Below are 12777 nucleotides of genomic sequence, written 5' to 3'. Positions count from 1 at the left end.
GGGAAGGAGACGGAGAACTGAAATGGGTGGTCACTGGGAGATCCACGGCCGACAGAGCCGAGGTTCTCAACAAAGCGATCTCCCAGTCTGCACCCAGTCTCTCCGATGTAGAGGAGACCGCAGTGGATCTAGTCGATGATCCCTGTGGATTCAGATGGAGAGAGAACATGGCTGTCTCTCTCTCTCTCTCTCCCCCTCCACTCCCCTCCCTCCCTCCAACCCAGTTACCTGAATCCCACGATCCACCAAGTGTTTGATTAAGGATTTTCGCATCAGTAACCTGCGGGGGGGGGGGGGGGGGGGGGGGGGGAGGGAGAAGGGAAATGGACAAGAGGTGTCAGAGGAATTTGTGTTAGATTTTGACTTGCATTTCCACACCTTCCTCCCCCTCCATCTCTGTTCCCTCTCCTCCCCATCTCTCCCTCACCCTCTCTTTCTCCTTGTCCTCTTCTCTCTTTCTTCCCTCTCTCTCACCCTATCTGACCCGTATCTTCCCACTCTCCCCCTCTTCTTTCTCCACTCTCTCACTACCCCTTTCCAGGCTACATCGGCCCTTCTAGTTTACACTGATTTAAGTGATCTCCATTAGTCCCAGCTACCTGCTTCCCACCCATAACCCTCCAACCCCTTCACATCCATGTACTTATCCAACCTCCTCTTAAATGACAGAAATTACCCTGCTGCAACCACCTCTTCCAGAAGGTCGTTCCACAGCCACCACTCTCTGAGTGAAGTTCCCTCTCATGTTACTTCTAAACTTTTGCCTCCTAACCCTTAGCTTATGACCCTACGTTCCAATCTCCACTACCCTCAAGGGGAAGAGCCTATTAACATCTACACTATCTATTCCACTCAATTTTAAACACCTCTATCAAATCCCCCCTCAACCTTATACGCGCCCCAATGAATAAAGATCCAGTCGACTCAATCTTTCTCCGTATTCTAGATACTGCAATCCAGGCAACATTTTAGTAAATCTTCTCTGCACCCTCTCTACCTTATTGATATCCTTCCTATAATTTGGAGACCAGACTGCACACAGTATTCCAAATTTGCCCTCACCAAAGCCTTGAACAATCTCGACATCACCTCCCATCTCCTAAATTCTATGTTATGATTTATAAAGGACAGCATACCAAAAGCCAATCTACATGAGAATCCACCTTCAAAGAATGATAAACCATTATTCCAAAATCTCTCTGTTCCTCTGCAATCCTCAATGCCCTCCCCTTCACCGCATATGTCCTGTTTTGATTATTCTTCCCCCATCTCTTTCTCACACTCACCAATCAAGGAGTTGGGGTACCAGGGGGTAACTCAGGAATCCAGACGTAGGTCGGTAGTACCTGGGGGTGAGAGAAAGACTAAGTAAGTGTGTAGTCTCACTGAAGGGGGGAAATGGCGGTGAAGAGGGAAGAATGAGGTAAAAGGGGTAATGAGGAGGATGGGGTGAGAGGTGGGGAGAGAGAGAGAAAAAGGGAGAGGGAGAGGGGGGGTAAAGAAGGAGGAGAGAAGGAAAGATGGTGGGGGAGGGAGAGGGAGAGAGGGGAATAGAGGGGTTGGGGAAGGGGGAGGGGGCTGGTTGATTCCCAATTCACCTGCCGATAATGGAGGGCATCAGGGTCTCGAGGCAGGACTGATGCAGGGGCAGGAACGGGAGGGCCCCTGTGTAGAACGCCAGGAGGAGGCGGAACATGGCGGGGAGAGTGAAGGCTCGAGGCATGGAGGGGTTCTGTAGGGTACAGGAGGATCAGATCAGACAGGCCATCCCCTCCATCCATCCCTCACTGTCCCCTCTCTTCCCCCTCACTGTCCCCTCTCTCCCCCCTCACCGTCCCCTCTCTCCCCCCTCACCGTCCCCTCTCCCTCTCACCATCCACCCTCTCCCCCCTCACCGTCCCCTCTCTCTCCTCACCGTCCCCTCTCTCCCTCCTCACCGTCCCCTCTCTCCCTCCTCACCGTCCCCTCCCTCCCTACCACCTGCATCCTCCTCACCATTCCTCCCCTCCCTCCTCACCGCCTTCCGACACTCCCTTATGATCTCTTCGGATTCCGAAGCCCACACGGTGATGTGTTCTCGTTGGAATCTCTTGACCAGGTCCGACACCTGTAGCACAGAAAATGGGTCAGGGGCCTTTTCTTCATCCACTTTATGAACCAACTGATATTTAAACCCAGTTTGAGAATGTGGACACAATTTAGAGGGTGTTTTGGATCCAATCATCTTATCCAACCTTCTTTACAAGAGACCATCTTTAATGACAGGCACAGACTAGATGTTAAACATTGAAAAGACCCTTTTTCACTTCCTTTGAAGAACTGGTGATAAAATTTATCTTTTGAGTATTTTATGATTTTCCAAACTTAAGCTCAAACAGTTATCATCATTATCAGTGTCAATTTTAACAGTATTAGCATTGACTAAGGCTTAAGTTACCAATTCTATACAAAGTTCTCTGCAGAGTTCAAGCTCTTTCCATCCCCTTCCCTCCCCACCAGAGCTTCAATGTTTAACACTTAACTCTTCGCAGGTACACAAAACATTTGCCGAAACTAATAAATAAAGACCAAGCGGGCTTTGTGCAAAAGAGAGAGCCAGTGGAGAACGTTGGCGGACTGTTGCGTGTAATGCATCTGGCACAAAGCAGATATGAGAGGGTTCTGGCCATGGTTCTACTGTGAGTGAGGCAACAGGTTTGGTAGGTCTCAAAGGCAAGGACTCTGAACACAGTTTTAGTGGAGAAGGATTTTATTTACAGAAGGCAAATGTGGGAAATGGTAACTGATGCAGCACACACACGATCTCTCCCTCTCGCACGCACGCGCGCACGCGCGCACGCGCACACACACACACACACACACACACACACCCCCACCACCCCTTGACTCAGTGCAGGCATGACTCTATGCTACAAGGGACACTAGTTAAATGCTCCTTTTCACAGTGCACATCTTACCAACATTTTCTCCAGTGTCCTTCCATGTTTCTAGGCCTGGAGTGAAGCAGGGTGGTCCCAAGCCAGCAAAGAGAGGGAACAAAGTGCACATGGCTCCTTTACAGTGCAGGAAAGTCCAGCCCAGGTCGTTAGCAGGGACCAACGGCTCAGTCCCAGGAGGGTTAATCCAATTACAACAGCCAATGGCCCAAGGCCAAGTACAGGCAGGCTGGAAAGTCCAGTCCAGGTCATTTACATGGATCCAACAGCAAGGTGTGCATTAATGGGTGGGATGGGACCAAACCTTGATTGGCAGCTGGTGTGTCCGAGATGCAGAAAAGGCACTTAACAGATTGGAGTGGGATTTTCTATTTAAAGTGCTGGAAAAATTGGATTTAGGGGTAACTTTTATAAACTGGGTAAGGATGCTGTACCATGTGCCCAAGACTAAAGTTGTGACCAATGGACAAATTTCTCCAGCTTTCCCACTGACAAGATCAAGCAGACAAGGGTGCCCACTGTCTCCAGCCCTGGTCGTTCTAGCCATGGAGCCACTGGTCGAAGCCATTCACCAGGATCCAGACCAATGGAAAAATTTATCTAAACAAGAACCCACTATTTTTAGCCATTTACAAGTTAGACATTTTGTCCCGCCTCAGATCCCTGACTTACTGTGAATCTCCGAGGCAAACATCTTTGATACACTTTTCAATTGACAACTTTCTAAAGTTAAATGGTCTCCTTTATTCCAATACAAGCAGGATACCTGGCCTGGGATAAAAAACACTCAGTGGTTGTGGTAGTACACTGCAGGGGGCAACCTCTGTACCTGTAGAAGAGCATGGGGACATGACAACAGCTGGCTGGCTGTCAATCAGCCGACCTGAATGGACCAAGCCCCATCCAGTCGGGTGTCAATCACCCTCCGGGATACAAGCCAGAGCTGGCCCTTCGAAGTCACTCTCGGAGCTCACAGCAGCACAATCTCCCAGCTGGCTCTGTGGAATTTTATGTCAAATAAAGCCTGTTGTACAGTCTTTTGGTTTTGTGTGTTTGCTTCTAACCGACAACGCACCACAATTTATTCAACGTAAATTTTACGAGCTGCTATGGAAAAACTCCTGAGTGCTAGAAGCCTCAAAATCGACCCACGCCACCTGGAAGCACAAACACACTTCTAGATCTAGAGGCACATATTCAAAGCAATCATCGAGGCTCACGCCGATGACCTCCTGGACTCTGATTGAAAGAGGCTCTCAAAGACTGCACCGGTATTTGGAAGTGATGAACACCCTCAAGACCATATATAAACAGAGGAGTCACGTGATGGAGTAGTGGCCGGTCGGGAAACTCCAGCCTTCTCTGGAAAAGTTTTTAAAAAACAGAAAACGCAAAGGCACAAACACGAAAATTAAAATAAAGTGAAAATAAAGGTGGGAAGAAAATGGCAACGAAGAAAGAAAAGTCGAAAGCAACGGGAAGAAGAGAAGAAGAAAAGACATCGGAAGAAGAAGGTGAAGGCCTTACCTGTCCGAAGAGGCCTGCTGTGGAGAGAGAAGCCCGCTCCCTCAGGTCAGTCGAAGTCCCGTGCTCGGGACTACAAAAATGCCTCGTGGAGCCAAGCAAAAGTGCGCAACCGCGCATGCGTGAGGAGTAGCGCATGCGCAATGCGCAAGACCATCTGAGGAGTCGATCTCCACAGCTGAGAATGACAGCCACAACACAACAACAAGAGGAGAACATAGAAAATAACGAGAACAAGAAAGAAGAGAGTAAAAAGAAATCAAAGAAACAGCAGATGACCAACCCAGAGGAAGAACACAGAGAAATGGAAGAAGGGAAGGGCAAGACAATGAATATATATTTTGTTAAAGAATATATGGAATCAGTAAAAGAATGGCAATTACAAGAATTTAGACAAATAAAAAGAAGAATTAAAAGTGCAGAAGAAAAAATAAATAGATTAGAGATGGTCATGTCAGATATAGGAAAAAGAGTGGACAAGGTGGAAGAACGAGAAACAGCCATAGAAATGGAAGTAGAGGACTTAAAAAAGAAATTATAAGAATCTAATAAAAAAGTTAAAGAGACACAAGAGCTGTTAGCTCAGAAGATAGATATAATGGAAAATTATAATAGAAGAAATAATATAAAGATAGTGGGCCTTAAGGAAGATGAAGAAGGCAAGAATATGAGAGAATTTATAATAGATTGGATCCCCAGGGTCCAAGGAAGACCAGAATTACAGGAAGAAATGGAAATAGAAAGGGCACAGAACATTAGCCCCTAAACCACAACAACAAAAACCAAGATCCATTTTAGTAAAATTCCTAAGATATACAACAAGAGAAAATATATTGGAGAAAGCAATGAAGAAAATAAGAGAAGACAAAAAGCTACTGGAATACAAAGGTCAAAAACTTTTTTTCTATCCAGATATAAGTTTTGAACTCCTGAACAAGAGGAAGGAGTTTAATACAGCAAAAGCGATCCTGTGGAAAAAAGGATATAAATTTATGCTAAAGTATCCAGCGGTACTTAAAATAGATATTCCAGGGCATCAAAACAGACTATTCTCGGATCTGAAGGAATATATATATATATATATATGTGTGTGTGTGTGTATGTATATATGTGTCTACATGAGTGTATGTGTATTTAAAAGAAAATATATAGAGTATAGATAAGAATTAATAAGGGAAAGAAAGGGAAGAGAGGAAGTAAGGAGGAAATTAAGAGAGTGACCTTTGTTGTATATGAAAATTAAAATCTTTTCTGGGGGGGCTGGGTGGGGAGGAGTTACGGTCACTGCGAAATCAGTTGACGCTTGCGAGTGAATTCACAAATCCAAATGGAGAGGGGAGATGTGGTTGCCTGACAAGGGATAAATGGCAACTCAGGAAGGGGAGGGGATAGTGGGGTTAAATAAATTTTAGATATGAGAATAAGGGAAATGTTTGATGTTTTAGAAATGTTGTCTTATAAAGTGTTCAAAAAAAAAAGCAGAAATGGATAAGAAGGAAAGGTGATGATGAGGAACGGAAAGGAAAGATAAACAAAGTATGAAATGGCGATACTGAAGTATATGACTTTAAATATTAATGGAATACATAACCAAATCAAAAGGAAGAAACTGCTAAATTTACTGAAAAAAGAAAAAATTGATATAGCATTCGTGCAAGAAACACACTTAACTGAAGTGGAGAACAAGAAATTAAAGAGAGATTGGATAGGACATGTAACAGCAGCATCATATAATTCAAAAGCTAGAGGAGTAGCTATATTAATCCGTAAAAATGTACCAATTAAAATAGAAGAGGAAATAATAGATCCAGCAGGGAGATATGTAATGATAAAATGTCAGATATATTCGGAGTTTTGGAATTTACTCAATGTATATTCACCTAATGAAGAAGATCAAAAATTTATGCAAGATATATTTTGAAGATAGCAGACACGCAAGGGAACATACTAATAGGAGGGGATTTCAACCTTAATTTGGATTCAAACATGGATAAAACTGGGAAAAAATTAACAGAAAGAACAAAGTAACCAAATTTATAATTAAATCGATGCAAGAAATGCAACTTTTGGATATATGGAGGAAACATCACCCAAAGGAAAAGGAATATTCATATTACTCGGCTAGACATAAAACATACTCAAGAATAGACCTATTCCTGTTATCAGCTCGCATGCAAGACAGAGTTAGGAAAACAGAATATAAAGCTAGAATATTATCGGACCACACACCCCTGATATTAACAATAGAGTTAGAGGACATCCCTCCAAGAATGTATAGATGGAGATTAAACTCCATGCTACTTAAAAGGCAGGATTTTAGAGAATTCATTGAAAGACAAATTAAAATGTACTTTGAAATAAATACAGAATCAGTGAAAGATAAGTTTATACTATGGGACGCAATGAAAGCGTTCATCAGAGGGCAAATAATAAGTTATGTAACCAAGATGAAGAAGGACTACAATCAGGAAACAGAGCAGTTGAAAAGGGAAATAGCAAATATAGAAAAAGAATTAGCAATGAAGGAAGACACAACTAAAAGAAGAGAATTGGCAGATAAAAAAATAAAATATGAAACACTACAAACATATAAGATGGAGAAGAACATAATGAAGACAAAATAGAAATATTATGAACTAGGAGAAAAAACGCTCAAAATTTTAGCGTGGCAACTTAAGACAGAACAAGCTAAGAAAATGGTATTGGCATCAAGGAAAAAAGACAAAAAAATCACATATAATCCAACGGAGATTAATGAAAATTTCAGAGAATTCTACGAACAATTATACCAAACTGAAAACGAAGGGAAAGAAGGCAAAATAGATGAATTCTTAACTAAAATTGAACTACCGAAATTACAAACAGAGGAACAAAATAAATTAACAGAACCATTTGAAATAGTAGAAATACAAGAGATAATAAAAAAACTACCGAATAATAAAACACCAGGAGAGGATGGATTCCCAATAGAATTCTATAAAACATTTAAAGATTTATTAATTCCTCCCCTCCTGGAAGTAATCAACCAGATTGATAAAACACAAAGCTTACCAGATTCATGCTAAACAGCAGTAATTACAGTAATACCAAAGACAGGGAAAGATCCATTCACACCAGCGTCATATAGACCAATATCTTTACTTAACACAGATTATAAGATAATAGCTAAACTATTAGCAAACAGATTAGCCGACTATGTACCAAAAATAGTAAATCTAGACCAAACTGGATTTATTAAAAAAAGACGAACAACAGACAATATTTGTAAATTTATTAACTTAATTCATGCAGTAGAAGGAAATAAAGCTCCAACAGTAGCAGTTGCTTTAGACGCAGAGAAGGCCTTTGACAGAGTAGAATGGAATTATTTATTCAAAGTACTAAAAACATTCAGCTTACCAGAGAAATATATTAATTGCATTAAAGCATTATATAAGGGGCCATTGGCGAAAGTGACAATAAATGGATATATATCAAAACAATTTAATTTAAGCAGATCAACAAGGCAGGGATGCCCACTATCTCCCTTATTGTTCGCATTAGCCATAGAACCACTAGCAGAACTGATAAGAACAGAAAATAAAATAAAAGAGATAAAAATAAAAGACAATAATATAAAATCAGTTTATTTGCAGATGACATTATAGTATACTTAACAGAACCAGAAATATCAATAAAAGAATTACATAAGAAATTGAAGGAATATGGAGAAGTGTCAGGATACAAGATTAACGCAAATAAAAGTGAAGCAATGCCAATGAATAATGGGGATTTCTCAAAATTTAAGAAAGAATCACCATTCAGATGGCAAACGCAAGCAATGTGATACCTAGGTATACAAATAAATAAAAACCTCGGCCATCTATATAAACTCAATTATTATCCACTAATGAAAAAATTACAAGACAACTTAGAGCATTGGAAAGACTTACCACTAACACTAATAGGAAGGATAAACTGTATTAAAATGAACATTTTCTCAAGGATACAATACCTATTTCAGGCATTGCCAATACACTTGACAGAGAAATTCTTCAAGGAGTTAAAGAAAATAATAAGGAAATTTTTATGGAAAGGGGGGAAACCGAGGATAGCACTAGATAAATTAACAGAATGGTATAAACAAGGAGGCTTACAACTGCCAAACTTTAAAAATTATTATAGAGCCGCACAATTAAGATACCTATCAGATTTTTATCAAACAAGAGAAAAGCCAGATTGGACTAGATTAGAACTAGATAAAATAGGGGAGAAGATACCCGAACATATATTATATAAATGGGATGAAAAATTGGTACAACGTAGGAATTCTCCAGTATTACATCATCTGCTCAATATTTGGAAGAAGATTCATGTAGAAAGGAATAAAACAAATTACCAACTACCAAAACTAATACTGACGCAAAATCAGCTAATCCCTTTTACAACAGATAACCTTTCCTTTAGAGAATGGGAGAAAAAAGGGATCAAAAGAATAGAAAATTGCTTTTCGGGAAATAAATTATTATCCTTTGAACAAATGAAGGATAAATATAATATAACTCACGATACAGTGTTGGCATACTACCAACTGAAATCCTACTTGAAGGACAAATTGGGAAGCAGTCTGAGGTTACCAGAGGGAAGTAATTTTGAATATGTGATTACAGACACAATGATAATCAAAAAATTTATAACAAACATGTATATTCAACTACAAGTAAAGGAGAATGAGGAAACAAATGGTAAAACTAAACAAAAATGGGAACAAGATCTAAACATAAAGATAAAGAAGGAAACATGGGAGAAGTTATGCTCAGGAACTATGAGAAATACAAATACGAGGTTACTTACGTATGATACAATATAACTGGATACACAGGCTATATATTACACCTCAGAAGTTAAATAAATGGGACCCAACAGTATCTGACAGATGTTTTTGCTGTAAAAAGAAAATAGGAACAACAATTCATGCAATTTGGACATGTGAGAAAGTGAAAAAATTTTGGGAAGATCTAAACCAAATATTAAATAAAATCACAAAAAGCAATATACCTAAAAACCCAGAGATCTTCCTCCTAAGTAACATAAAAAACAAAGGATTTGGACTTGATTTGGATGGTGCACAAAAAAGATTTGTTACGATAGCCCTAGCTGTAGCAAAAAAATGTATTATGTCAGCCTGGAAATTAGAAGATAACTTGAGAATACAACAATAGTATATAGAAATGAATAAATGTATTCCATTAGAAAAAATAACATATAATTTAAGAAATAACATTACAATATTTGAACAAATATGGGAGCCATACATGAAACAGAATATAGAAAACCTACCGGGGACATCTACCACCTAAAATGACAGAAGAAGAAGAGAATGAAAAGAACTGACTCAGTGGAATTTCTTATTTATTTTTATTGAGTGACAACATTGTTTGATGGGTTTAATGTATCTTAGATTCTGAACTTTAAATGAATGGGAGGGGAGGTAGGGAGGGTGGGATGGGAAGGGGGGGGCAGAAAACGACACTGTATATATTGGAAAATGAAAATGTATGTATCTTGATCAATGTGGTTTATAGTGTGAAAAAAAAAGACCATATATAAACCTCCCACGAATGTATAGTCTTTGCAAATTACCTCCTGAGTATCCGAGCCCAACTACCCAGGGAGGCGGCCAAGTCTTACCTGGGATCCTTGTGTGTGTTGGCCTGACCTTGTCTGGCTGAACCTGGGTAAGCGAAAGGGAGGTTGAGAGGCTGATCAGGGATTCCTATGTCCGAGAGCCGACAGGCAGAAGCTGCTGGAAGAAAATATCTACTCACTGCCCAAAACAGTGGAGGTGGTCTGAACCCTGGAGGCCTGCACACCGAAGCCTTCGATTTCAGGCTTCCTCAGGCATCCGTATGGTCAGCACATTCGGCTGCTGTGGCCCTGGATCAAGCTGGGGAAGAAAACATCACTGCTCGGTTGCCCAGTACCCCTGTATGTTCTAAGAGTTCCGGTGTAGGTCTGATCGTCGATCACTCCAAAACTGCTTGGCCAAAAACCAATATTGCTCGAGGTGCAGCAAGGCCACTTCGTGAGGAGTCACATGATGGAGTAGTGGCCGGTAGGGGAACTCCAGCCCTCTCCAGAAAAGTAAAAAAAAGATAGAGAAAAAACAAAGGCACAAACATGAAAACCATAACAAAGTGAAAGTAAAAGTGTGGAGAAAATGGCAGCGAAAAAGAAAAACCAAAAACAACGGGAAGAAAAGAAGAAGGAAGGACGTCGGAGAAGGAAGGTGAAGGCCTTACCGGTACGAGGAGGCCCGCCGTGGAGAGAGAAGCCCGCTCCCTGAGGTCAGTGGAAGCCCCGAACTTGGGACTACAAAAATGGCTCATGGAGCCAAACAAAAGTGCACAACCGCGCATGCGCAAGACAAAAATAACACTGACGGGAGGGGGGGACCAGCTGAAGAGTAAATCTCCACAGCTGAAACAGACAACTACAACACAACAGCAAGACTCTCAACAGGAAAACATAGAAAATAACGAGAACAAGAAGGAAGAGAATAAAAATAAGAAATCAAAGAAACAACAGATGACCAATCCAGAGGAAGAAGACCAACACCAAGACACTTTTAATAAAAATAAGAAGACCAAAAATACCAAACAAAATAAAACAAACAACCAAACAAGAAAACCAGAAGAGACAGAGGTAAAGGACACAGATCCTGGAGTGGACCCAGAAGAAGAGGAGGAGGAAGAACACAGAGAAATGGAAGATGAAGGGAAGGGCAAATACATGGATATATATTTTTTTTAAATATATGGAAACAGTAAAAGAATGGCAGTCACAAGAATTCAGTGAAATAAAAAGAAGAGTAAAAAGTACAGAAGAAAAAGTGAATAGATTGGAGATGATCATGACAGATATAGGAAAAAGAGTAGACAAGGTGGAAGAACGAGAAACAGCCGTAGAAATGGAAGTAGATGACTTAAAAAATAAATTAGAAGAATCTGATAAAAAAGTTAAAGAAACACAGGAGCTGTTAGCTCAGAAGATAGATATGATGGAAAATTATAATAGAAGAAACAATATAAAGATAGTGGGCCTTAAGGAAGATGAAGAAGGCAAAAATATGAAAGAATTTATAAAAGAATGGATCCCCAGGGTCCTAGGAAGACCAGAATTACAGGAAGAAATGGAAATAGAAAGAGCACACAGAACATTAGCCCCTAAACTACAACCACAACAAAAACCAAGATCCATTCTAGTAAAATTCCTAAAATATACAACAAGAGAAAATATATTGGAGAAGGCAATGAGGAAAATAAGAGAAGACAAAAAACCACTGGAATACAAGGGTCAAAAAATTTTTTTCTATCCAGATATAAATTTTGAACTCCTGAAGAAGAGGAAGGAGTTTAATGCAGAAAAAACGATCCTATGGAAAAAAGGATATAAATTTATGTTAAAATACCCAGCGGTACTTAAAATAGTTATTCCGGGGCAGCAAAGCAAACTATTCTTGGATCGGGAAGAAGCACGAAAATTTGCAGAACAACTACAAAACAGACAGAGAGATGAAGAGATGTAACAAGAACAAAAATGACAACAAACTATATGTATGTGTGTATGTGTGTATACTCTATTTTTATATATATATATGTATATGTGTGTATGTATATATATATATATATATATATGTGTATATATAAAAAATAGAGTATAGGTAAGAACTAAGAAGGGAAAGAAAGGGAAGAAAGGAAGTAAAGAGGGAATTAAGAGAGTGACCTTTGTTATATATGAAGATTAAAATCTTTTCTGGGGGGGCTGGGTGGGGAAAAATAACAGTCACTGTGAAATCAGTTGACGCTTGCGAGCGGATTCGCAAATCCAAATGGAGAGGGGAGATGTGGTTGCCTGACAAGGGATAAAGGGCACCTCAGAAAGGGGTTAAAGGAATTTTAGATATGAGAATAGTGGAAATATTTTATGTTTTAGAAATGTTGTCTTATAATGTGTTCAAAAAAAGAAAGCAGAAATGGATAAGAAGGGAAGGTGGTGATGAGGAAACGGAAAGGAAAGATAAACAAAGTATGAAATGACTATGTTGAACTATATGACTTTAAATATTAATGGAATACATAACCAAATCAAAAGGAAGAAACTGTTAAATTTACTGAAAAAAGAAAAAAATTGATATAGCATTCGTACAAGAAACACATCTAACTGAAGTGGAACACAAGAAATTAAAGAGAGATTAGATAGGACATGTAACAGCAGCATCATATAATTCAAAAGCCAGAGGAGTAGCTCTATTAATCAGTAAAAATGTACCAATCAA

The 12777-nt window shown here is 39.8% G+C and overlaps 1 protein-coding gene across 4 annotated transcripts in view; it reads right to left on the bottom strand.

Moving 5' to 3' along the window:
• gdpd3b (glycerophosphodiester phosphodiesterase domain containing 3b) overlaps window positions 1-12777 on the bottom strand; it is a 43258-nt gene that overhangs the window by 17474 nt on the left and 13007 nt on the right. For 3 of the 4 annotated variants that reach the window (XM_069926878.1, XM_069926877.1, XM_069926879.1), the window contains 4 exons: window positions 2018-2107; window positions 1599-1732; window positions 1287-1346; window positions 229-280 (listed from right to left, as the gene is read on the bottom strand). In XM_069926878.1, the coding sequence (XP_069782979.1) occupies window positions 229-280; window positions 1287-1346; window positions 1599-1732; window positions 2018-2107 (336 nt within the window). Of the gene's footprint in view, window positions 1-228; window positions 281-1286; window positions 1347-1598; window positions 1733-1995; window positions 2108-12777 lie in introns of all 4 variants that reach the window. The other variant, XR_011354226.1, reaches the window with a different exon arrangement.

This window comes from Narcine bancroftii, chromosome 3 (genome assembly GCF_036971445.1).
Source record: "Narcine bancroftii isolate sNarBan1 chromosome 3, sNarBan1.hap1, whole genome shotgun sequence".
Taxonomy (NCBI): Eukaryota; Metazoa; Chordata; class Chondrichthyes; order Torpediniformes; family Narcinidae; genus Narcine; species Narcine bancroftii.
Note: the sequence above shows the minus strand (reverse complement) of the source record. Positions and strands in the feature narration are given on the sequence as shown.